Raw genomic sequence first — 27,886 nt, 5'->3', positions numbered from 1 at the left:
TATATAAATATCTTATAGTTTAAAGTTACACACACAAATCTGTAAGCTTGAGAAAATTTGCATGATTTTTCAAATGTACAAACCACGAGGAAAATCCGTGGAAAATCATGAATGTGACCTTACGTATTTTTCCCCAGGGGTAATTATATGGAACCAATTTGAACGAAAATTAAAAAGCTTCAGATCCCCTCTTAGTAGGGGTGGATCAAGGGGGCCGTCCCACCCCCTGACATGGTGGTGGATTTGTGGTTGGGACTGCTCGCTCTGGTCTGGGCTGAGACGAAAGTTATTTTTTGTCATTGATTTTAATAGTTGAGTTCTCACTTAATTTGTAATTATTAAGACTTTTTCTTGTTGCAAACAAGTTTGAAACAAGGTTATAGTCACTTTGTGCAGTCTGTGTTAGATTTACTAAGTTCAATATACCGCTATTGAAGTAATGTTCACATACCGCTAAAAAGCAATTAATTAAATTTAAGTTTATCAAGCGAATCCGTCCGTATAACCACAAAAGCCAACTGGGAGGTGAAAATCTTCATTTCACAATAACAAGGAAGGGAAATATAAAATTCTAACTTCTTTAGGCTGCCAAAAGCATATTCCAGGATGGTGCTGTCACAACAGGTGCTGAAAAGCAAAATATTTACTTTTTTTACTGTCAATTTTTTTCCGGGTCTGAGAAGTGCAAAAATTATGAATCTAAGTTTTGAATTTTGGTGAGGAAATAGTGGTCACTTTACTTATTATTTTCATCTAATTAAAGCTTCAAAATTATATGGAATATCACCTCCTCTGTTCATCCTAAAACATTAAAATAAAGGCCGAACTCCTTAGAACTTTAATATAAGTTCGTACGCGTATAAACTTAAAAACTAAGTACATGAGTCGAAATACTTCTTCCAAGGTCGGAGCAATCATTTACGAAAAAAAAATTAAAAAATTGTTGATTAAAGAAGGCAAATAATTATCATGTTTATTTTATCTAGCTCGTATAGACGAGTCTCTGAATTCTCAGTTTGAAGCAGTGGAGCGAAATGGATTTTTTTTTTTTCAAACATTTACCAGTAAAATGTTGATAAAAAGTAGACATTCACAAAATTTGAGTTAACGGAATGTAACTTTGATATTACTTAAGAATTTCTCACCTTCTCAATACCAACCCAGTCACAAAATATAGTTATGTTTTTTTAGGGGTTGCATATATTTGTCCCAAAAATTTTCTAAACTACCATATATATACCGCTTATTTTTATACTTGTTTTAATACATGCCATCCAATCATATTTCCACAATTGTTTGTGTATACATCAAATTTTTACAGGACAATTCTTATACCTAATGCTAAATCTGGGTCAAATTTCAAGTTTTTATTTTTTGCTCAAAATACGTATCGAGATTCAAACGTTTGAATTGAATATCTAAAAATATCAAGATAAAAAAAAAAACTAATTAGAAATCTACTACAGCTTGAAACCCTGAGAATTTCAATTACCAATTTGTACGTATCAAATAAGAACTAACAAACACATATTTTTTTTAAAGAGTATTTTGATTCATAAACTTAGTTTAAAGCAAGTACCTACATGCATCTTTGTTAGAGTTCATGCTTTTCTGACGATTTTTTTCTTTATTCGAATATTTTAGAATGAATAGAAGAAGAAAAACTAACGAAGAGCTCTAAACTGATAAGACTCTAAACTGAAAAGACTAGCCATTATAAACATTAACCGAAATATTGAGGTACACTTCGATGTGTAATAAATAGATGAAGCGGGAATAGAAATAGTGAAATAGACTTTTCCTTATAAAATTGAGGATTATATAATTTAAGCAAAATATATCGAAATTTGAAACATGGAAAGGTACGCTACGTTGTTATGAAAGGTAAAATTTTCATTTGTAAATTTTTGAGGTGTCGTCAAACTTTACACTGTTTATCAAAACACTATCTTTAAATAGAATCAGTGATTATCTAATGCCTATACTTAAAACCCCCGTTTTAAATTTCTTCTATGCATTTCTTATCTCATCGCTCTGTTTTTCTTGTTATATTCCTAAGAGGACTAGTATTTAATATTAAATATATATTTTACGAATATACAAGTTGTACCTTTATCCTCATTTCTCACTCTTCATTACTATCATAGTTACTAAGAGATGCCAAAAAATTAGGCGACATGGTAAATGGTTTGACCTATACAAATTGTCACAAAGTGTGCATGACCCCAAAAGATGGTTCAGACCAATTTTTTTTTACAATAAAAAGCTTAACTCACTCGCTATAGTGGTCAGAAGTGCAAAGGCAAAAAATTATGCGAAAATGTTAAATACAATCTTTTATAGATGGTTAAAAGCTTTTTTATTTTTATTTTTTTTTCACGGGTTGATTTTTATGACTTCCTATTTTTTTTGTTTCAATACTTTTATACCATTTTAATTTCAACAGATTTAATAGAACTTCAACCTTCACCAAACTTTAGATTAAATTTACTGCCATTTTCACTCCCTACCTAAGACACATAATTGTCGAGGCTCCCCCCAAATTGCGGGTATTTCTTTGTTCGCGAGTTTATCAAGGCAACCTCTTACCCCCCCCCTAAATATAACTTAGATCCGCCCCTGCCTCTTAGCGATCTAAAAGATTCTGTCTAGGGAAAAGTTGCAGTTTATGTCACTTCGTGACTTCAAATTGTAATTTTGCTCTATAGAGGAGCAACTTACTATCGATTAAAAATTCAGAGATAGACAATCATTGAAAAGTATAAAATATTGCACACTGAGTTTCCCAGTTGCGGAGGAATTACCCTGCCAGACGTTCGTATATTCGTTACTAGAAGCTGCGTAATCCATGCAAGTAAAGCTACTTCAGACTGGAAAACCTTCAGTTGTACCATTAGTGGACGATACCCAATGTTTCTTCTGAACAGCACTCAGTGACTTTTTGAAAACATTCTTTACTTAAACCATTGACTGCTTATTTGGAATAAGAATCTTTGTCCAGTTTTATTAGCTTGGTTTTGACTTAGAGAGTTTAACCCATTGTTTTTAAATTAAATTGGAAAAAACGATTTTAATAGCAGTATACCCCAAATCAGTGGGTAAAATGACCAGCCAGTCGTTAAATCCGTTACCCCTTACCAAATGTTTTGGCTAGTGACGCCTCCGGCTAGTACCAGAGTAGTCCGTGGTAATTAATTACTCGCTTTTATTGGTCCCAGCCTGTTATCTCTTTGAACTTCCGTCATAGGGCAGCTCTTCTTCAGTTGGCTCTAATTTCGTATTTGTGTTGGGAGAGCAACACTTTGGTTTTGTCGTTTTTTTTTTTTTTTTTTTTTTTTGTTCCTAGCACCCCGATTTCAGCTTATTCCTAGAAAGCGGTAAGGGTCTAAGCTCTGCTGTTTTTACGAAAACTGTGGACCTCAGGCCGGAGTGATTAATATAACTTTGGATTGCGCAAAGCTTCGTAGAACTCTTGCCTGGGGCCAAAAAGGATGGTTTTTGCTTGTCCTTGAGCTAGAGCCTATAGTGTGTGAAGTAAAGTGGAGTTTTATAGCCTATGTTAGAGAGAACTATCTAAAGTTATGCAGTCAAGCTTCGTTTCATCAAACCATTTTTTTGCTTTCGAGTGGAAAAATCCGTTCTAGCAGGCACCAGTTTCAAATTGAAGATGGACTAAAATCAATAAGTGTTAAATATAAGCAGCAGTTACCCAGCCCCACAGTCAATATATCTCCTTTGAGTGATAAATAGAAAATTTACAGAAACAAAAAGTGGAACTTTCCCATGGGTCCGAAAATGCTGCCATCTATTGTTTCTACCCATTTCTGTTCGTGATTTCAGCTGAGTTTATCATTCGGTTTGTCGCACTTGGGATTGCGGTAGAGAAATCTTATCAGATGTGCCTCTTAAACTTTAAAAGTTCTCTCATTGCTAAGGAGATTATAGTTTATCCTTTGTTCCTTTCTAAGTGATGACGTTACAAACTTTGCCTACGGCAAAAAAGTCAACTTTTGAACTAAGAGAGATAGATTTTTCACGGCAGTCGATGGCTCTTCATGAGCTGATCAAAGTATATTTCATCTATTTTTTGGTAGAGAAATTCCTTCAGGAGACATACCAGTTTGAAAGTTTAAAGGGGTTGACAACTTCAGTAGTAAGTTATACACTGAAACCCAAAATAGGCAGATACCAATTGTGAGACATACAGGGGAATTTTAAGCAACAGTCAACTGTCGGCTCACAATCGTTTTCAGCAATGAGGGGTTCGCAATTTCCGCTAGTTGGTGTACATATTGCTTGTTTCCGGTGTATTTGTTGGTAAAGCCAACTTGGTTCCAGTGGTAAGACATGTAGGGAACTTGTAAGTAATAATCGGCTGTTAGGCTACAATCATCTTCAGCAATGGGGGGTTTGCAACTTTTTCTAGTTGCAATGAGGGGCTCGCAACTCTTGCAAGTTTAATTACCTATTATTTGTTTCCGGTGTGTTTGATGGTAAAAAACAATTTGATTCCAGTGGTAAGTAAGACATGTAGGGGACTTATAAGTAATAATCGGCTCTTAGGCTACGATCATCTTAAGTGATGAGGTGTTTGAAACTTTTGCTAGTTGGTGTACCCATTTATTTGTTTCCGGTGAAATTGATGTCTTATCACGAGAGAGGGAGTTGTAAGTAAGAATCGGCTCATTTTAGCCTAGAAATTTGTGCGAATTGGCGCACATTGTATTCGATCTATGTAAATCTGACCGCAAGAAAGCTTGAATCGATGGTCTATCACTTACTGTGACCTAGAATTAAGTATTTACGCAACGGGTGCAAACAATAACGTAAAACAGTGAGGTAGTTTTGTAATAGTTCATAGACTATCATCTATGGTATTTTGATCGTGTAAAGTTACGGATAGCTTTATAATACCAACTAGATTATATAAGATATTGTTTTAAGTTTTCATCCGTCACGACGACTACTATTGAAAAGGATAAAGGTCATCTAATGGTTATGAACAGTTACGGACGGCTTCATAATACCCAATAGGTTGTATAAGATAATGTCCCAAGTTTTCACCAGTTCCGATGTCTACGATTGAAAAGGATAAAGTTCAACCGTCCGCAAAGTCAATTTGGTCCCTATTTTCGATGTTCTGTATTTCTTTAAATTAGGTGTCTATTGTATTGTGTTGCGAGAGCAACACTTTGGTTTTTTCCCGTTTTTTTTCCTATGCCGCCGATGTCGGCTTATTCGTGGAAAATGGTAAGGGTCTCTAACCTGTGCGGTTTTTGCGGAAAGTGTGGACCATAGGCCAGATTGACTAATACGGCATTACATTTTGGAAAGCTCCGCAGAGCTCTTCCCTGGGGCCAAAAAGGATAGTTTTCGCTTGTCCAAGAGCCAGAGCCTATGGTGTGCAAAGTGAAGTGGAGTTATGTAGCCTGTGTCTCAGAGAGGAGTATCTGAAGTTGTGCAGCCAAGCTTTCGTTTCATCAAACCATGTTTCTGCTTTCGAGTGGAAAGCTCCGTTCTAGCAATTGAAGATGAACTTGCAGCAGTTACCCGGTCCCACTGCCAATATTTCTTCTTTGAGTGATAAATAGATAAATTTACAGAAGCAAAAAAGCGGCATTTTCCCACGGGCCCGAAAGTGCTTCCGTGATTTCGGCTGGGTTTATCATTTGTTTTTTCGGACTTGGGATTGAGATAGAGAAATGTCATCAGATGAACCTGTTAAACTTTAAAAGTTCTATTATTGCTAAAGAAATTGGAGCTTATCCTTTGCTCCTTTCTAAGTGGTGACGATAGAAAGTTGGCTTACGGCAAAAAAAATAATCAACTTTTGAACTAAGACAGATAGAATTTTTTCGACGGCAATCGATAGCTCTTGATGAGCTGCTCAATGTATATGTCATCCATTTTTTGGTTCAAAAAATCCTTCATGAGATATACTAGTTTGAAAGTTTCAAGAGATAGACAACTTCAGTAGTAGGGTTCACACTGAAACCAAAAATAGGCCGGTACCAATCGTGAGACATGTAGGGGACTTGTAAGGAAAGGTCGCTGTTAGTTTATAATCATCTTCGGCAATGAGGGGTTTGCAAATTTTGCTATTTGGTGTACATATTATTTGTTTCCAGTGTATTTGATGGTAAGACCGAGTTGGTTCCAGTGGTAAGACATGTAGGGGACTTGTAAGTAATAATCGTCTGTTAGGCTACAATCATCTTTAGTGAAGAGGGGGTTATAACTTTTGCTAGTTGGTGTAGCCTACTCATACTCACTGTAACCTAGAATTAAGTGTTTACGCAACGGGTACAAACGATAACGTAAAACAACGAGGTGGTTTCGTAATAATTAATAGAGTGTCATCTATGGTATTTTGATCCTGAAAAGTTACGGATAGCTTTATAATACCAGCTAGATCATATAAGATACTGTTTCAAGTTATCATCCGTCACGAGGTCTACGATTGATAATGTTCAACTGGCTGCAAAGTCAATTTAGTCCCTTCTTTTTATATTCTTTTGTTATTGTTGTTTTTTCAACGCTGAGGAATAGCCTTTGATCATGTGATTTCTGATCGCGTTCTTCTTTGAACATAACGTTTTAAAAGCTCTGATAGGCTGACAACTTCAGCGTTTAACTGATAGCAAAGAAACAAAACTAGAGTGTTGCGCTCGCAAAACTTTATTCGGCGAACCCGGGCAAAGGTTGCCGCAACTCTTCACGTTGCTCTGGCAACATAGGTCTAGATTATTTTAAGATCCTTACACATTAACAACTTCAGCGTTTAATCCAAGCAAGGAAACAAAACCAAAATGTTGCTCTCGCAACACTTTACTTGGCGAAACCAAACTCTCGGCAAAGTAAATGTAGTTTCAAATTGTTTTCTCTAACCTTTACAATTGTTATGATAACTCAACCCCAAAAATCACAAAATGGAATAAACAAAATTGTAAAATCGAATACTATAGGGTGTTCTACGCCACACTTTACGCCTGTATTGGAATATAAGTCAAACAATCCCGAGTTGCTTCTTTTCTTCATCAATTTTATTTGGCTCAATTTTACATGGGGGAATTTTTAAAGGGGTATTTTCTAAAGGAGATTTTTCTGCGAGAAGTGGTGTATTTTTCGGGTGGAGGGGGCTATGGGGGGTAACTTTTCAAGGGTGGAAATATTACTGGGGAATTTCACCGAGGGGATAATTTTCTAAGAGGGGAATATGTCGAGCACCCAAAATTTTATTATAAATATGTGATAGTTTTGCAACAAGCCATAGAGATTATTCTATTATGATCTAATAAATAAATGAATACAGACTTTTAATTTGTTTAAAATTGCTTTGTCAATTTTCTACACAAAGCTTATTTCAGTATGATGTGTTTGTTTTGCTCCACTCGTATTAGGTCCTTTGGTCATTAATTATTGCGGTTTTTCACAGTATTGCAAAACTTTGTCGTAATGTGATTATGTATGCCTATAGCAAGCCATAGGATTTGTTGTATTTTGGTGCAACAACAATTATGCGAGTTAATATTTTCCAACATATTGTTTAAATATGACAAAAGATATCCTAGCAAAAAATTCTAAAATAGTTTTTAAAAATTATTTTTTTGAAATAAATATTTTGAAAACGAATGAAACAAAGTGAACTTCCAAGCAAATTTTACCAAAATCAACATTTATTCAGTGCAAAGAGGTTTCAAAACAACGTTTAGCCGAACTATGCTTACTATTTATGGTAAAATCTAATTTCATTCTTAAAAGGGGTTAAACTGTAAAATTGCAAGGGACCTATAAAAGAATATTTTAAGACTAAACCTATTTCTTCTTCTTTGTAGATTTCAAATCTGTAATGATAATAGGAATTACCACTTGCAGTTTTTAGCTTGCCCCTTTCCCCTGTAGTACCCTTTCAAGGGACAATGCGTACTCTGAATGTCGGGTTCCGCCTAGTATTAATCAACAGCAGCAAGTAGACCTTGTCAGTTCAATAATTTACGAAATAATAGTATGTAGTGCTTTGTATTTAACACCATTTAATGACGAAAAACTGTACAAGTAAGGAGTTGTGCTTAGAACTTCTTAATATAGTTTATTTGAATTTAGAATTTCTTTTTAGTCGTTTGTTGCTTTTGTGTCAGCTGCAATTCAGAGTCCAACCTATGAAGTCCTAGAAACTCGCACGGTGAGTCATCGCTCCATTGATAATTTAGGCTAGCTAAGACATAATTATAGCAACTTTCCGCTATCTGAAATAGCTAACATTTTTTTTTACAATTTTGTTTCCATGATCTGCCAAAACATCTTAAAGCAGCATTATTAAATAATTTCTCTACCAAATCGAATCGTTGTCGGAGAAAACTGTCATCGAGAATTTGAAGCGCAACATTCAAAAAGCCGCAATGCAAAACAGCAGGATGATTAGTTTCTACACTGCCAATATTAACCCAGCAATTGTTAACATTTCTTAAAGTTAACGAATTCTTCGTGGTTTCCTACAAATATTTTTAAAGACAAACTATAGTAGAATATGTTAATAAATTAAACTGAACCACTACTACGCTTATTCTGACCCATGTTTCAAAAATTAGCAAAACGCCCCTGTACTCCACAACTACTGGGTTACTGCTGGGTCATTTCTTCCCCAGATTGGGGAAGCAAGTTTCACGCCCAATTGAAAACCAAACAATTTTGACTAGTGAACAGTTTTTTTGTTTCCGTGAGCTAACCGAAAAACGTTAGCAAGTATTATTAGTCGGCGATTGGATGACTTATGTATTTTATTCAAATTGTTATGATTCAGCCTGCCTGTAAAAGTCTATGATTCACCACCTTGATGAACTAAGTTAATATTTCCGCTGACACTTTTTTTCACAATTTGTGTTGTGTTAGTCTTTCAGTTACCTAATTTACTAAATCCTCTTTATACCTATACTGAAGGAATGACTTGTATCCGTGATCTGGTGTATGTCATGAAACGTCAAACGAAACTTTCATAACGTATGGTACGCTTTCATGACGCCAAGTCTTTTGAGTCTTGTAGGAAAATATTTGTGAAATATGTAATGCTGTAAAACTAACGTAAAATGAACACTTGGTAAGTAAAATTGGTTAATTAAGGTAATATTGGTAAAATAACCTATTCCCTAGGAAATACATGGTAAAATTGGTGTTTTAGAGTTGCCCTTTAGCTACGAAACCAGTTGATCATTTCTTTTTAAGCATCACACAGCTTTTCATGAAATTTTTAATGATTCTGATTTTTCCTAGGCTTAAAAAAGGTAATGCCCCTTCATTTAGAGCTCCATCAATTTAATTAATTGCGTACTTTATCCCTTTGGTAATCTTGTGCCTAGGGTAATAACTATGACAATGGACAGTACCTGATATCGGACATCCATTATGTAAAAAAAAGTATAAAAAAAATATAAAAAATAAATCAAATTTACTATTATCAGAGAGTAAAACAATATTAGTCATTTTTTCCCTATGTTTAAACCTGAGAAATATTACCGGAACAGCCTTGCATATTCAAATAGCTGTATTTAGCCACATTCCTCATATCATATACATGTTGTTTTTCATATATTCATAAAAGTACTGAATACAAGTAAAAAGAAGTTCGTAACACTTTGATGACTTTCATTAACTAAGTACTGGATTATAATAGCGGAATATCCAGTCACTTTCACAATCATTAAGATTGTCTTCAACAGAATTTTCTTTCAAATCTAGCTCCTGATTCAGGTGACCGTGCCTGCTCTGAAGGCCCCCCCCCCAAAAAAAAAAAATCTTAAATGCGGCCCTGAGGATCATATATCAATTTCAACCTCCATCCTCCCATCGTCTCTCCCTTTGGCAATGCAATACGATAGCCCCTGACTAAACCAGTAGAGTAGAAATTTCAATTTCCCTTCTAACGAAAATCCAGAATTATCCAAGGGGAAAAGGGGGAGGAATATTCAATGATGAAAGGGGAATATTCCGTGAGTGGCTGGTAAACCCCAGATCCAGGTAAAAGAAGACATGAATACAAAATTTCTAAGAGATCTGAAATTTAAAATTAAATGAGGATAGTGATGCTGCTTTGGCCCTCCACATTGTTTAGAATCCATACCGTGTAGATCTTTTAATCAGGTAACTTTAATCTTTGAAGCAAATGGCTTCCCACATTCTTTTAGGAAGTTAGCTGAAATTTAAAAAAAATCATAAATAATATAAAAATAATAAAAACCTTGCTTTAAATAAAGATACTGGAGACATTCCTATAAACTGAATTAACAACAACTTAAAAATAAAGGATTTAAATGAAAATTTTCTTCAGTTTCAATTAAGATCATCTGATTACACTTTTAATGAAAATTAGGGCAGTAGAATAGCTAAGTCAATCGCTAAGCAGAGAATTCTTGCCCAATCTAATTGGTAAATAGTCTTGCATTTATTCTGGCTTGGTTTTTTTGGTTTGTTTGATTCAGTCTTTCTTCTGCTCAGCTATAGCTAAATAACGAGATTAGCTTCCCTTCTTTTATTTAGCATTGAAGACGGTTGGGCGAAAGTCCCTAACAACATATCTGCCTTTATTATTTTTGCTTCGTTTTTGTCCGCTGGCTGAAATTACCCTCATTTTTCTCGGCTATTTGATCTTACTACTTTTTCTTGTTCGTCATATGTTGATCCTGCTTGTAGCCATTTCTGTAACAGTTCACAGAACTAATGTAATTTTATTTTAGCTAGTATTTCACCATATTCACCATATTTATAACTATAATTACCTGTACTATAATACACTTTATCGTTCCAATAACAAGAGACCTCGATTAGGTAGACGTCCTTTTAAACCAAGAAACAGCTATACATGAAACAAAATATATTCAATCCTTTTTCAACAAGCCTCTTTGCGCTTTTGTGCCCTGAAAATCACAATGCTTCGTAAAAAATGTCATTAAAATATGTAAGATACCGTTAAAATAGATAAAATACCGATAAAATAAGCAAAACACGTAAATTACTTAAAATAGTAAGTTACATAAAATAGGTAAAATACCAATTTTACGGAGGCCCGTAAAATTACGGTAAAATATGTAAAATACCTAATTTTACCGTGACCTATTTCACCAGTTTCAACACTAGATATATGTGAAACTCCTCCACCACTTGTGGCGCCTTCCCCCTGACGTGTATCATCTTGAAAATTTTATGCCTCTTAAATCACATTGGTAATTAGCGTCAAAATACTTGTTTGACTCTTTAATATGTAAACTTTGGTAATTTTTGCAACTTTTACGAAATTTGTGATTTTAATGTAATTGCAATTTAACTAACCCTCTTTAAACAACGAATTCCTAAGTTGATGTAAAGAAAGTTTGGTGATTTCTTTGAAAAAAGAGAAGAAAAACAAACGTAAAAAAAAAATCATAATAAAGTTGGCAGTTGAACACTAAGTAATACTAAAATAAGTATATCATTGATACTCTTACACATAAATCTAGTAAAACAGAAAAACATCCCGGATATATTGTCCAGCTGATGACAGGTTGTCATCTATGAGATGGACGTACTGGGCCGACGTAACACCACTATAGCCTAATTTTAATGCTATTCCCCTTTTAGGATTACGAAATAAGACGCTACCCACAGAAGAAATGGGTTGCCACATCTGTGGATTCTTTTGGCTATGAAGAAGTTAGAGGCACGCTGTTCAATACACTTTTCAATTATATTGATGGTGGCAATGAAGGAGGTTAGTGTTAATGCTTCTTCTCTTTTTGATTTTTTTTTAAATCAATAAATTGAAACAGTATAAACATCAAATTGCTGTGAAAGAGCATTCCTTTTTGTCCGTCTTAACCCATGGACAGGAGAATTTGGCTAGCTACCAAATAGCTCATGAGTTCAGCTCTAACTGAAGCTAATTTTCTAGCAAATTTTGAATTTACTGATCGAAAGCCCTTTCTGAAAAAAGGTTATATTATTTTTCAGACTTCATTTTGTCAATATTGAATGAACTTTGAGTGAACTTTCAAAAAAGAAAAAAATAACAGGAAATACTTAAGAAAAATAGCCTAAATTTTCTAAAAAGTAAAATGTGACCTGGATTCACAAATATAGCAGATTATTCTGACAAAAAAGAGACTTAAATTCATAATTTATATTTTTGGAGTTGATATTGGGAAACAAACGTTTATGGATCTAGGATAAATTTTACTTCACAGAAAATTAAGGCTATTTTCTGTTAATTTTTCCTTTTTGAAAGCTCATTTATAGTCAAATGTGGAAAAGTAACTCAATACGGGGCTTTCGTTTCCAAACTTGTGCATTAAAAAAAAAAAATCACACTCTCTAGATAAAGCTGAGCTTTCACAAAACCGAAATTGAAGGGTTTCGTGGTTTTTGTGTTTGTAGGGGAGGGGGTACACTGGATTTTCAACTTTTTAAGCAGCAATTTTTTTCATAACAATTACCCATGCTTTCATTTTTAGTCTTATAAAATTTACATTTTTGGGTCACAGAAAATAGTTGTTTATGGTATAGGCTATTAGTGTACTTTCAAGCATTATTTATATATTCTTGTTCCGCTCTTTTTAGTGTTTGCTAATCTTGTGATCAGTTTGTGTCATTTATAGTAGCAAAAATGTTCAAATTTTACTAGACATTAACTTCTGAACATCATCACTTTGGACAGTTCAAAGCTAATCATAAGAGAAAAAACAAATTTTTATTGTTGGGTGTTAATTATGCTTAGACATTTACAGATGAAAAGAGTAGTCAATTGTGGTTGATAAGCTTTGCTATTTAAGTTAGCAGTACAACGCGGCAACGTTGACAAAAATGTAGTATATTTCCCTAAAATCTCGTAGTTTCCAGAAAAACAAATGGAAAATTGTAGGAGATCGAGCTTTTAAGGTATGAATGGACAGACCCAAGATGAATCCAGGGGGAAGGGTGTTTATTTTATTGGCTTGGCACTAAAAAAATGCATTTAGAAATGCACTGATCTGAAGAATTTTTACTTCAGAATTTTTATTACCAGACAACGTCTTCCTCTTATCCAAAACCAGTAGCCAAATTACCCGAAATTAGCTAATCCGAGCAAATACAAAAGTTTCTATTCATACTTGAAAAGCTCGATTTTCTAATATTATTCTATTAGTTATTTCAAATTAGAACGTTTTTAGGAAAGAGGCAAACTTTGTAGGTAGAAAAATTGAGCCATGGGGTCAAATGAGTATAACTGAATTAGGCAGATTTCACAACGCTCTTCGTCTGTAAATGTTAAACATAAACACATCTATTGATTAACGAAGACAATTGCAAATTCAAAATAAAGCAACAACTTCTGGAGCTTTTTGGCGTAATATGTTTTTCGCCTGTTTTCTGCTGATCCACGTTTTCTTTTGAAAACGAAGTTTACCTCTACAAAGAGGCAAACTTTGTAGGGAGAAAAGTTTACCCATGGGGTCAAATGAGCATAACTGAATTAGGCAAATTTCACAACGCTCTTCGTCTGTAAATGTTAAACATAAACACATCTGTTGATTAACGAAGACAATTGCAAATTCAAAATAAAGCAATAACTTCTGGAGCTTTTTGGCTTAATATGTTTTTCGCCTGTTTTTTGTTGATCCACGTTTTCTTTTGATGTGGCGCCCACTACTACAAAAAATAGCTTAACGGCATAACTGGGGGTTTTTTCATTAAAATTTGAGGTTTAATTTTTTTTTATCTTTCTTGATTTTTAAGTCTCTTTTTAGAAAATTAAAATCCATTTTATTTTCGCTCACTGCTATCTTTGAAAAGCCAATTTTTACCTCTAAATTCTAATAGATGACCTTTAAAAGTCACTAAAATTTAAAGAGACTCTGAAATGAATCTTAAGAGGATATTAAAAAATGACTTCAAAATGCGAAAATGTAATAAAGCAATAAATAGAGAATTTATTGCTTTCTAACTTTAGAATATAATTTTTCATCTTTGCCTTCAACTGATGTAAGCTTGAAACTTGATTATTCAGTGAATAATTTTAAAATTCTAAAAAGAAATTTGGTACTTATATGAAATACCCCCAGCAGCTCAAGAGGTGAAGTTAGATTAATCCTAATAAAATATACCTAAGAATGATAAAAATATAATACTTTGGAAACAAATTTGGGATATGTATTTGCACATTAGGAGGGGGGCTGAGTAAAGGGGGTCTGCATGCAAAATGTGTTAGCTGCATTTATTCTGATATTATTAAGTAAGAATCATTTTCTGACTTCACATTGTCCGAATGCTCTACCCTCACCTCCCCCCCCCGCTAATTTGCAAATATATAGTCCAAATTATTATGTCACTTCTCTTTGTCTTTTCTCATGCTAATTTGAAAGAAAATAGCGAAAGAAACCGATTTACAGTGAATCAATGCATGAACAAATTGAGCTGCAGGGGGTATATCATTCAAGTACCAGAAATTTACATGCATACTTTTCTTTCTTGCCTTCAAATTGGGATTGCTTCATATAGTGATTATTTATATTTGACTAAATTTTTAGGTGTCACTGTCCCAATGACAGCCCCTGTTACAACCCTTGTTATACCTGGGGAAGGACCAAACTGTAAACAAACCTTTACAATGGCATTTTACGTACCTGAAGAATTTCAAGAGAATCCACCTGTTCCGACAAATCCGGCTGTTTTTATTGAAGATAGGCCAGAATTTGAACTATATTCAAGGTAGGTGACCATTATTAAAAAGGAAAACAGAAATATTGATTTCCTGTAATTTTTACTCTCCTACAATTTCCTAGAATTTGCTTTCCTAATCATAACGACAGGGAAATATCCCGTCTTTTAAAAATTAAAGTGGTTTTAAAGCTCCCTATGTCAATTCTTATCCAGTAGTACGAACGAAAAGTTAAATTCCAATTGATTTGTTATCTTGTGTAAGAACTTATAACTGTACAAAAACCAAACATTTCTTTTGGTAATGATAGTATTTTTTCTAGACAATTTACCCCTTTGCTTCTCTGCTAATTTAGAATTAGAGAACCTTAGTAATTTTAGGACAATGTATAACACCACGATAAACAATACTGAATAAGATACAGAAAAATGAAATGAGCTATAGAAATCATCAGTTAAGACTCTGTGTTAATACTGGACGATCGTGAAAGAATATGCCTTTATTCAAGTGCATGTTTTTGCAGCATTGACAAAGGTCGTAATTTTTCCTCTCGTTGATCCATTTCCGACCATCGATTTTTCGGCAGTTTCGCTAATATTTTATTTTCGTTCTTCCTCCTTTTTTTCTTTAACCCTTAGCTTCTATTTTTTACATTTTTTTTCTTTACACTTTTTGTTTATAGACCTTGTTGTTTCTTGACAATATTTAGTTTTTATAACTTTACAATTAGAAAACAGTCTATGCTTCAAAATTCCATACCAGAGATATTAAATTAGGATATTTTAAATCAAAAGGGAAAGTAGTTAATCCAAAAGTGGTTTTAGCCTCCTCCTAGGAGTGTCTTATGGGGTCTTTATTTTGTGGCCCTATTTACGATGGCCGAAATGAAAGAAAAAGAATTTTAGTACCTCCTCAATGAACACTTTCCAAAATAAAACTAAATTCTTCAGCTACACGATAAATTTAAATGTTTTGTCATCAAAATTTCTGCTAAAAAATAAAAAGGGAAGAAAATTTCATAAGAGCTTGAAATACGAAGGATATAACAATAAAAGCATGGTTTACTCACTTGACTCATATTAAGTTTATTAATATAGACAAACCTCGATTTTTTTAACTTTTCTCTCGTTTTTTTCAAAATTATGAAGTTTTTAGGGCAGTACCACATTAATGTCAACGTTGCTACTTTGAACTGTGAAAATAAATAAGCAAAACCCAAATCCAACTGCCCAAAGACAACTGCACTCTCAAAAGAAAACTGTCAATTTTTGAGCTGTTTTGTGCCATATTTTCTTCACAGGTTTTTCTTTGCAGATTTCCAGTGTCCTTGGTAAAACCTCCCCTGGTTTTTAAAGTAGTCGGCCTTTTAAATTGATTTCTGTTCTCATGTAAAGATGTGAAAATAAGGGATATACCTCTTTGGCTTTAGTTTTGTGATATGTGAGAACTATTATTAAAATGAACCAAGCCCAAATCGCATCCTATAAGCCTTCCTGGACAAAACAAACATTTTTAAATATTCAGAACATAAAACATAATAGAACTAAGTGGGCCTAAAGTTTATTATGTTTATTCAACTTTTTTAACTTTGTTTTTACCTTTTTTCTCTATTTTTCACTGTACCAAAGATAACGCTATACCCTCAAATACTATCCTACTTTTATGACGGTGAACGCAACTTTTTCTTAGTATATTAATATTGCTCTTGGCTGCGGTATCTTTTCGCATACTGAGGCTACTTATTCGGTAAGTAATAGCACGTCCTTGATTTTTTTTTTTTTACAGCTAGGCCTTTCGTATCGTTGCCAACACTCTTGGGGGCCTTTTGATTGGGGTAGCTGCTTGCTAAGTTAGGGAGCCAAAAATATCTAAGCCTCAATAGGGGTTTTGTAATTCTGGCACCTCGATGAAATGAAAAAAATCTTATATTTTATGAGCACTATATCTGCAATAATATATAGTGAGCAATAGAAGGACCCCTTTGGCTCCAACTTTTAAAATTTAGTTCTTTAGGGATGGGGTGATCACTGGGAATCCTTTCTGCTTCTATTTTGGACTATAACAACCTTGAAAACATTACCAACAAAAACTTGAATCTGATTACTTTCGATTTTTTAATATTGTGGAAGAGGATAGAAGCGGTGGAGCAGAGAAGGTTTTTTTCTACCATCTAAATTGCTGATTGAAGTTTTCCTAGCGTATATGTTTTGCGTTTTAATGAATCCAACTGCAACCACATAAGCAAGATTTTGTCTGGAGGAGGTGCAATTTCAGGAGAAGGGGAAGTATTCAAAAAATGGCCTAAAATGGTCTTTTGCCAGCTTAATTTTAAGTTAACAGCTCGATACGGGGTTAATTTACATTAAAGAAACAAATGCATTGGGTACCAGAACCATCTTTAACCAATGTTTTGTTACCTACATAAAATTACCATTTTGTTATATAGATTATTTTATTCGTATTCCTAGGGTGCCAGAGATAGAAAATTGGGTCCTGTTCTTGACCTCTGCAGTTACCATAACCGTCACCGAGGGAAATGTTCTGTCATTTTGCTCGATGTCACGCAAAATATCACAACCACTACATATATGATATGTGGAAATCTCTGAAACTTTAATTTTATGCTTTTATGTTAATTTTAGCTTTCTTCTTGTGTCTCTATACCATCTAAAATGTGTTTTTTATTGTGAATATCTTTAGGCTATTCTCCGGATATGCGTATGAAACGGACTATATATCGGAAGGCTATGCTCTTTATCAATCACTGGAAAGAGATGGTGTTACTGATGCACAGTACGCTCCGTGGTATATGATTGGTTATGACTCACCTTTCGACTTTGTTAATAGAAGAAATGAAGTTTGGTTCCCCCGAGTGGCTGCTGCTAAGGAAAACTGAGCTATATTTATTTATTTTTATGCTTTTTTAATAAACAATCATTTTCTTTAGTTGTTTGGCTGATTAACAGGTTCCAAGCAGAACTCCATTCTTTGAAGTTTCAAAACTGAGCATTGAATTGCTACTTATGATATAAGTAGTATCCTGCTATGTGATAGGAAAGTATGTCCAGGGGAGTGGGTTTGGACCAGGGCCCAAGGCCCTAGCTTTGTGTTAATGTATAGAGTTCTACGAATATTATGCAAGACAATTCAATTCAATTCAATCATATATATTTAAACAAAACACATAATTACATGTACATAATCGGCCAGGAAAGCACAAAAATGCTTGACTAGGGCAGAAACTTAACTAAAGAATAATTAAACAATCAACTAACAGAAACAACGAATCAACTGGATTTATCAAAAAACGAAAAAAAGAGAAAAAAAGGGGGTGATGAAGAGAAAGAAATGAAAAGAAAAAGACCGAAAAGAGGAGGACCGCACGATATTCAAATCTAAATAGTATTTCTCTAACGACCCTTCACTGCTGGCTTGAAGGTAATAAGGTTATTTGAGTTCCGGATTTCCAAGGGGATTGAATTCCAGATAGCTGGTGCAAAAAATTTAATTAAAAAAGAAGCTCTTTTTGTTGACGGTGTCTCGTGGACAATGTCACATGAATTTTGCGTTTCATAAGTATGTAAATCCTGATTTAAAGTGAATAAATTTTCAAATGACGATGGAAGGAGGTTGTTCAAATATTTAAAACAAAAAGTTACAATCTGAAAATGACACATCAAATATTTTAGTAAGTTTGAAATGGAGGTTAATGTTATCTGAATGCTGAAGAGGTGATATAATTTCAATGGCCTTATTTTGGATGATTTGGATTCTCTTATAACATGAGATGAAGTTGCTTAGATCATTTTCAGGATTTTTTTTTTTAGGGAAACGGAATTTAAGACGGCGGATAACTCCAAGGGACCTTGAAAATTTGTTACCAATCAATTTAGCATGTTCATTCCACGACATATTCTCATAAATAATAAATCCAAGATATCTACAGGTTTTTACTCTATTTATAATATTGTTTTTTACAATTAAATTGAGGTCTGTTTGGACTGACCCGATTCTAGAAAATAGAATATAATTTGTTTTACCATAATTTAGTGTCAAATACTGTGAATCAGCCCACGATATAAATTCAGTCAGAGCAATTTCCATTTTTTTAAATAAAGAAGGTAGATTTTTCACATGCAACAAAAGAAGTGTGTCATCTGCAAATATTATAATATTAGCTTCAGATAAATAATATTTTAAATAGTCAATATAAATCAGAAAAATCAGTGGTCCCATTATTGAACCTTGTTGCACTCTACACGGTAAAAGATGGCACTCTGATGTTGCATTTGCATTTGTACAACTTGAGCTCTATTAATAAGATACAAACGAAACCATTTTAAAGCCACATTACGTACACCAAATGATTCAACAATTTGGAGTAATTTATCATGATCAACAGTGTCAAATCCCTTTTTAATGTTTAAAAGTAAAGCTGCGGGTATTAGGCCTTTATCAAATACATCATTCACCCAGTCAACCAATTTAAGAATTGCAAGGTCCGTAGAAAGTCCTTTGCGAAAGCAAAATTGCGTATCACATAGAAGATTCTGCTCCTGGAGGTAATCATACATTCTCTTATGGACTACTTTCTCATAAATCTTCGAAAAAAAAGGTAAAATAGAAATGGGTCGGTAATTAATCGGTTCATTTTTTGACTTCCCTTTGTGAAGGGGTAGCACTCGGGCTAATTTAAGTCTTTCTGGAAAAGTTCCCTCTTCAAGTGATAAATTAATCAGATGAGTCAAAATAGGAGTAACAATTGTTTTTGTTGCTTTAATAACTTTTAACGATACTTCATCTGCTCCACAGGACTGTGATTTCATACTCGTAATTATTTCATTTATTTCATTTTCATCACAATTTGTAAAAAGGAATTCAGAAGTAACATGACGACGTTTAACTTCGGGGGCTGGTGGACTTTTTGATCTTTTAACTGCTTCATGGCACAGCTTAGAACCTTCCTCTGAAAAATACTTGCATAAATTTTCCGCAATTTCTTTTGGATCATTAACAATTTTTCACTGAAATTCATCATTTTAATCTGGTCCTTTTCCTTTTTATGCTCCAGTGACTCATTGATTTTAATCCAAGTCCGCTTCATGTTTCCATTGATCTGTTCAAACTATATTTCGTAATAAGCTCTTTCAGCCTATCGTTTATTTTTATTCAGCCGATTTCTATACTCTATGAAAGTCAGGAGTTTCCCATTCGTGGAGTCTTTTAAATAATCTTTATACAGTCTATTCTTCATTGTTACAGAAACAAGGATTCCAGTCGTCATCCATGCTTTCCGAAGGTTATTTTTTTTCTTTTTAAGTTTCTTTAAGGGGCAACATCTATCAAACTTAGCTAAAAATATATCCATAAACAAATTATAAGCATTTTCTGCACATTTCTATTTGAAAACTTTCGAAAAATCAACATGTTCCAAATTTACAGCCAGATTTTTCAAACTATTTTCTGATAAATCTCGATGTTTAAAAAATATTTAAACGATCACGGGACCCTGACATGACCTAAGTGCAAACAGAAATTGATAAAGAGTATAAGCAGAGACAAAAAAAAGTGAAGAGCATAAATGAGAAAAAGAAACAAAAAAGTAGGGTAACAAAAGCGGAAAATGGTTGAAAGAAACAAAGAGTGAGAACATGGCACTGCCCAAACTGACATGAGAAAAGCAGTAATTAAGCTGATGATCCTTCACCGATAAGATCCTTTGTACTTTGTACTTTCCTGATATTCGGACCCTGTTTGACAAAAATCATTCCATCGATTGACTATGCGTTCTTTGAACCAAGTTTGTTTCGAGCCAAATCAAGCAAGTGTTTGCGCTTTCTCGTTAAGTACTCCGACACAAATGTACCAGTTTATGCTAGTTTCGACTTTGCCATGAACACCGTTTTTGCAGCATCCAGATTACGAAACCCATCACAAACAGGAGACATGTTAGAATTGTTGGAGACTGGATTGGATGGATTCTGGAACCAACGAACGCTCAGGATGTGCGAATTTTCAATATCCGGTAGTCCCATTTTTTCCCCAGTAACTTCTTTCACTGACATCTCAACACTGGTTCCTTGTGCCAGCTTTAAACCACTAAAAATAAGCGTATCCATTATCGTTTTCTGTTCCATATCATCAAGTTTTAGTTCAATCACTTCGATTCTGTCTTCCAGAGATGTAATTTGTTTTTTGAGCCCAGATAACATTTTTTCAAAAGCACTGAACTTTGCCGAGTATTCAACCAAAATTGAATCATGGATTTTACAGACGATGTCTTCTGTAACTGATGATGCTAGCCCTGTAGAAGGTACCGTGCTCAAGTTGTCACGAACCCTTTGTTCAATTTCATTTCTCAAACCGCTTCGCAGATTTTCAAGTTCTTTTTTAGCATTGTCTACAACGGAGGCAACAGAAGCCCGACCAAGTTTAACTTTTCTAAGTAAATATCCGGAAAAGTGATAACTTCGCTGAATGCATTTGCTTCTCCTTTGGTTTTTTTCTTCACAGCTTCATCAAAGTTTTCTTGGTATGGTTCGAGCTGAGATTCTTGAACCGTTAATACCTCATGCGTGCCGTAACAAAAAACTGCGTAGTGTGATCCGTTTTTCTTTTGAACAGTATCCACGATTCGAACCGGCCATTTTGGATATCCTTTGAATTTTGCAAACGCTAGTCCTGTAATTTCGAATCATTACCTGATTTGATTGTGATAAAATGGGTTTATAGACGAAATTGGATATCCTCTTCTGGCGAAAGGACTTTCCAGCCTATTTTGTGAACCTCTCAAACTATATATACCTTTTTAAATCGTAGTTTACTTTGGATTTTCTCAGAAAATCTACGATCAATTTTCTTGGATTTTCACCCCTCGAAACGATAAGTCATTTAACCTTATTTTTGGACTATAGTTAAACTTAGAATATCGAGAATTGGAGTTAGGCATTTTTATTGAATTATGTGAATTATGTCTGATGCAGACAGCGATAGCATGTGATCGGTGGGTGATAGGAAACTGGTTTACTCGCCTGTGCTAAATTTCATACAGTCTAATTACGAATCTGGAATAGATGATGGAAGTGATATTTAAGTGTGCTGTTGATTTTTTTTTTGACGGATCAGTCATTTCTTCTGCTAAGATGGAATTTTGGAACACAGTTAACAATGATATCCAGCCACCAAAGCGTATTGGTACTAAGGCAGCGTCAAATAATGTTAAGAATATTCTCGGTCTGCTACGTAAGTGTGATAATGACGATTTGGATATTCCTTGCTACATCATTCGTGTACCTACTGAAGTCCCCTTGTATACCAGCGGTAGCATATTCTAGATTAGCTGCGAAAGTAAATAGCTGTGAACAGATGTTAAAAACTATGTCTTCTAAAATGGTGTCTTACGAAACCAATTTCCCATCCCTTTCGTCTCGCAACGATGAAAATCATGCCACAGTGATTATCTCCAAGGTTTCGCCTGATCTGAGCAATCCTACGAAACGCAGACAAGCTCTGGAACAAGTTTGCGGTCATGAATAGATTCTGTCGGTTAAACCTGTTGGTGACAAGATGATTGTGTCCATTGATAAAACCGCTGCCCCGCAGTTCTGTGTCTCGGCCAAGTCTGTCCTACCCTCCTCAATCGTGAAAATGAAATCCAAAAAGTACTATGGTTTAGTTAAAGGCATTGAAATGGATTTTGAACTCGCTATGTTTAAGAAGGTCCCTGGGATCACTGATACTACTCGTCTTGGCAACTCGAATTCCGTAAAGCTCTGTTTTACCGATGCCAGGTCACTCGGCCATGCTTTAAAAGAGAGTATTTGGATTGAGTATGAATCAATTCGAGTATTTATTTTTCATGATCTTCCACGATGCTGTAACAAGTGCCGTTCACCCAACCACCTACAGGTGGCTTGCGAAAGTTCTTTCCCGAAATGCTCTCGATGTGCTGGTCTTCATGAGGCAACACGTGATTCGCCGTGTCAAATGCAGCCCAAATGTGCTAACTGCGATGGATCCCATGTTTCTTATAGCCTACGGTGTCCTATTCTACGTGATATTGTTAACAGCTGAAAGAAAACCCCAAACCTTAAATGAAGGAATTGGACTATACAAGCACTGTACAAGAATTTACGTTTCTCGCGAATTTATCACTGTGCAATAATGTTGTTTTTAACTATTACGATGACCAAAACAATTTGCCCACCAACACCCTATAGCCCTTTAAACCAAATTAACTGTAAATATCTCGACACTTTTGATTTTGTGAAAAATGTGAAACCTAAGCTAACGGAAGAGACCAAACTTAATGTAATTTGTTTTAACATCAGAAGCATACGGGATGTGGGCTAATTTTAAAGATTTAATTTTAACAAATGGTTAATGTCCTTTCGACGTAATTGGAATACTGGAGACGTGGCTTTCAGAAATTGATGATACTAATGAATTTTCCCTCACTGGCTTTCAAGCTATTCATATTGAAAGAAAATTAACCAAGTCTTTTGGCGGCATTTCTCTTTACATCCGATCAAGTCTAAAATTCACCAGACTATTAGACTGTGAATTCTTGTTCTCGCAACCTATAAATAATAGATGTGTTTATCGTCGACATAAGTGTAGACGAGAATTCTTTTAATTTTTCGTTATTTTATAAACCACCCTCATTTTCGACACCTTTCTTTTGTAATTTGTTTGATGATTTTTCTAGTTTTATTAATTTACCACAAAAGAAGGCAATAGTTTTTGGGGACTACAATTGTAATTTATTAAATGTTAGCAATAATAATGATTGTGATACCTTTCTTTAAAACATTTACCTCAAGTGGTCTTCTTCCCAAAATCCTTTTTCCTACTAGAGTTGATCCTATGAGGTCTACCGCTACTTTATTAGACAACATTTTTGTATCCACTTCCCTGGGAAACCACCTGGCCTCCACAATAATATTTTCTGACCTGTGAGATCACTTTCCAATCTATCCATCCTTACCCTCTTTATCAGCTACTCAATCCCGTAGAACTAATACCCCTAAGTCTAATAGAATATATAATAGTGTGAATATGAACCGGTTCACGGATTGTTTGAAATAGTTCGACTGGTCCAAGATTTTGGATTGTCAGATGTTAATTCAGCCACAAATAGTTATACACAGGGATTGAGTGATCCTATCAGTTCAACCTTTCCAGTTCGTAAATCAAACCGAAAAACTACCCATATACGCCCCTGGATGTCCAATAGCCTGATAATCTCTTCAGACCGAAAAAATGACCTATATAAGTTGGCTTGAAAAACCAGTAGCGTTATTGACCTGACTAATTATAAGAAATACAAAAATGTATATACCAACCTCATCCAGGAAGCAAAGAAAAATTATTATTATTCAAAAATCTCACACTGCAAAGGGAACTTGCAATAAATTTGGTCTACAATAAATGAAATTCTTTCAAAAAAAGGTATTCAAGATCTGTACCTATTAACCTTAGGGACATCAGTGGCAGATTAATTGACCCAATTTCAGTACCGGATGCTTTTAATTATTATTTCACTAATATTCCAAATCCTAACTCCTGTTCCTTCATCCTGTCAGTGCACCCAAGCAAGAATCTCAGATCCATGTTTTTCTCTCCAACTGATCGCAAAGAGGGGCTTCAAGTTATCAAATCTCTCTCTAATAGTAGTACACCTGACTTCTTAGGCATAAGTAATAAGCTTCTTAGGACCGTATCTTCCTATGTTTGTGAGCCCATTGTGCACATAGCAAACCTGTCTATGACCAATGGAGTCTTGCCAGAAATATTTAAATCAGCAATTGTTATCCTGATTCATAAAAAAGGCGATCCGTGTGAGATAAGCAATTATCGTCCAATCTCACTTCTCCCAGTTATATCTAAAGTGCTCGAGAGAATTATATTCCGACGTCTTTCTCCCTTCGTATTTGGGAATCATTAATCAGATTTGTGTATGCACTAATAGACGCTACACAGTTTATACGTTCCCAACTTGACCTTAAAAATCCTGTATTGGGCTTATTTCTGGATTTTTCAAAGGCCTTTGACATGGTTGATCACAGTGTTTTATTAAGTGAACTCAATAACCTAGGGATTCGTGGAGTTCCTTTCTCATGGTTCGGCTCTTATCTCTCTGGTAGAGTACAGAGTGTGAGTCTGGGCGGAGTGACTTCAGATCCCCTACCTCTCCGGAGGGGCGTCCCACAGGGCTCTGTTCTTGGTCCAATACTTTTTCTCCTTTATATTAATGATTTGGTTACGGACCTGGGTCCATCAGTGCACCCAGTACTTTTTCCAACGATAGCAACTTTTTCATCACCGGTCCTAATTTACCATCCGTCGTCACCTCTACTCAAACCCTTCTGAATAGAGTACAGGAGTGGTGTCTCGTTAACAGCATGACCATTAACAGCAAGAAAAGTCAGGTTGTATTATTTCGAACCCCTTACAAAAAAAATGAAGCTCAGCCGGCACTTGGCCTAAAATGTTCTACCAATCTCCTCCCGCAGGTCGAATTTGCCAAGTTTCTTGGTGTCCAAATAGACTCCTGCCTATCATTTGCAACACATGTGTCCTATATCAGAGCCATAATTTTGTGACAGGCAAGTACGATTAATCGTGTGAATTATTTTCTTCCTCCCGATATCCTTGTCACCCTTCATTATTCTTTTATTTACCCATATATCTCATACTGCGGATCTGTTTGGGGCAATACTTATCCTTCAGTTACCAATAAATTAAAATCTGCTCAAAACCGTGCCGTCAAAGCAGTTTTTTGGTTACCACGACTATATCCCACCAAGGACTTCTACTCCAATTTTGGTATTATTCCTTTTGAACAAATCATCAAAAAATTAAATCTATCCCCTGCATACTCCGCTTACCATAAAAATCTTCCTCCCCACTTATTATCTTATTTTAATAGTAATAATTCTGAAGGCCACTGTCTCCGTTCATCCAACCGTTCCTTCATTGTCCCAAAGTGTATCTCTTGTTCCGCCCAGCGATCCCTAATTTATAAATCTATACTTCAATGGAATTTATTATCCTCCATTGTCGAGCTATCCACAAGTTTTCGGACGCTATATAACAATGTACTAAAATTTTGATATTATATTTCTCTAAATGTTTGTTCAATTTGCTTTAATTACCCATGTTTTCTCTTTTCTTTTTTTTCTGTTCTTCATTTTCAATTTTTTGTTGTTGTTTTGGTCCTTAATAAGTTTGCTTCTAGGATCTTTATTATTATTGGTGTTATGTGTTTTTTTGTTGTTTTTTTTTGAATAAATTGAATTGAATATCAGATAATCAGAAAAAAGTTACCTTTTACTTGTCTTTCCTATTTATAGACGTGCCAGCCTTCGTCTGTTTCTCATTAAAATTATCCAGAAAATATTATCAAAAAAAAAGATTTAATTTCTTCGTCACTGAGTAATTAGATCCAGTACTCTTACAAAACGTATCAGTTTACACTATTTCGTAACACTGAAATCAATATTCAAAATATAATCCTTTTCATAACACTGGTCTTAACTGGACGAAGTCTGAATGAATACGGAATGACAGTTTCAATATGTATAACTTTGCTAGTTTGTGAATCGGCTTTATCGTATACAGTAAAGTTAAAACTCCTGATATAGAACTGAAAAAGAAAAATAGAAAAAAAAAATATCACATACTCAAAGGTTTCAAGGAGTTTAGCTATATTATTGGAGATTTAAAAGATGGCTTACTCAGTAAGGAGAAAATAAGGGGGAGGGAAGATAGAAAATGTGCAATAAGTTGCGAGTATTACTGTCTCGCACTTAAAAACAGAAGATTGAGGAGGGATGTCCCCTCCTCAATCCCTTGATTGTTATGCTAAAGTTTCTTTGGTCCTTTTAAATTACATCTTGTTCCAACTAATCGGGCCTTGTGTCTTAGGAATTGTTCTTATAAGTTTTGACAAATAGTCAGACTTTAGCGCAAAAAGCGAGGAATTGAGCAGGGGGTAGTCCTACTCATACATAGAATATTTTCTGTTCATTTTTTTGTTTTAATGTGGCTCTTTATTTTTAGTTAAAAAAATGGGAGAAATTGAATGAGGTCTCTCCCGATCTTCTATGATCCTTTGTTTAATACGAATAATAATGAAAAAACAACAACAAACAACAGCCAATAAACATGCATTCGTAATCATCTGGCTGAAATATGAAAATTGAAATTTTTGTAGATATGAGCTTGAAACCTCTACAGTAAAGTTGGTAATATGCTGAACCTGGTGGTGTGATTTTTATAAGCATCGCTTGACTTTTTTGGAGTGTTTTCTTCTTTTTGCTAAAATCAGGCAAATATTATCAGGCTCGTACCTTTGATGAACAATATGACCCTTGAAGAATTATTCACATTTGGAATCAGAACAAAAAGTAATTTTTATGATGTCCTAATTGTTATTATTTTTTTAATTTTGGTTGCTATTGGGATGAGTCGCCTATAGTTTGTTATCACGACGTGTTTGATAAATGATACGTTAATGAAAATTGTAATTTCTCTATTAATTCCCTGTTAAGAAAAGTATGATTGTGTGGAATTGAATCTTATCAGGAAAAAATGGAAAAAAGGTGGTTTGAGGGTGTTTTTGCCAGGGAAAATAACATTCCAAGGAAAAAGTAAATAAGTGTTTTTCGGCTAAAAAAGGTGAGTTTCTAGATTTTGGAAAGAGAGATCAATTTCGGGGGGAAGGCAAATCTGGTATAGATGAATGAAAAAACATTCAAACAAGTAAGAATCTAACTGAATAGTCAAAGCTAAGACGAAGAGGAATTATTACAAGGAGTTTGGCTACTACCCCCTTTCCCAGCCCCTACCTGTAAAAGACCTAAATTATATTGCATCATTTGTGTTTTATTTTAAAAATGTGAGTTAATCGGCAAATGGTATTTATCTAATGAAAACAGTATTTTTCTCCAGCATGCGTGCTTAAGTGACAGAGACAATTATCTCCAATGAAAAACATGGATCGTGAGCACGAAATTGTGCAACGTATATAAAGAATATGAAAAAAACTTCGTTTTCTTAAAGAGTTAAAGAGGCTGCGTCCCAAAGTCGAACCTTAAAACGTACAGGAATTAGAAGAGGCAGTTGGGGGGCTGCCGCCCCCCAAACCCCCAGCTTTTAAAGACTCTTTTGTACAGGTTTTTTTTGTGGGGGGACTTCATTGTTACTATTTACTAGTTTCGGCGC

General features: G+C 34.7%; 1 protein-coding gene and 1 long non-coding RNA gene across 2 annotated transcripts in view; one reads left to right on the top strand and one right to left on the bottom strand.

The window, feature by feature from the left end:
- The window catches only part of LOC136026215 (heme-binding protein 2-like), a 29,894-nt gene extending 12,289 nt beyond the window's left edge, over positions 1-17,605 (top strand). The window contains exons 2-5 of the mRNA XM_065702556.1: positions 8,117-8,182; positions 11,608-11,737; positions 14,529-14,709; positions 17,360-17,605. Of these exons, the coding sequence (XP_065558628.1) occupies positions 8,117-8,182; positions 11,608-11,737; positions 14,529-14,709; positions 17,360-17,555 (573 nt within the window). The 3' untranslated portion in view covers positions 17,556-17,605. The remainder of the gene's footprint in view (positions 1-8,116; positions 8,183-11,607; positions 11,738-14,528; positions 14,710-17,359) is intronic.
- On the bottom strand, positions 586-26,190 carry LOC136026216 (uncharacterized). The gene is made up of 3 exons (XR_010617243.1): positions 25,988-26,190; positions 10,770-10,907; positions 586-627 (listed from the first exon to the last, which is right to left on the bottom strand). It is a non-coding gene; the product is annotated as an uncharacterized LOC136026216 (long non-coding RNA).
- Positions 26,191-27,886: the final 1,696 nt, after the last annotated feature.

The sequence above is a fragment of the Artemia franciscana genome, chromosome 4, assembly GCF_032884065.1.
Source record: "Artemia franciscana chromosome 4, ASM3288406v1, whole genome shotgun sequence".
Taxonomy (NCBI): domain Eukaryota; kingdom Metazoa; phylum Arthropoda; class Branchiopoda; order Anostraca; family Artemiidae; genus Artemia; species Artemia franciscana.
This window is presented reverse-complemented; position numbering and strand designations above follow the sequence as displayed.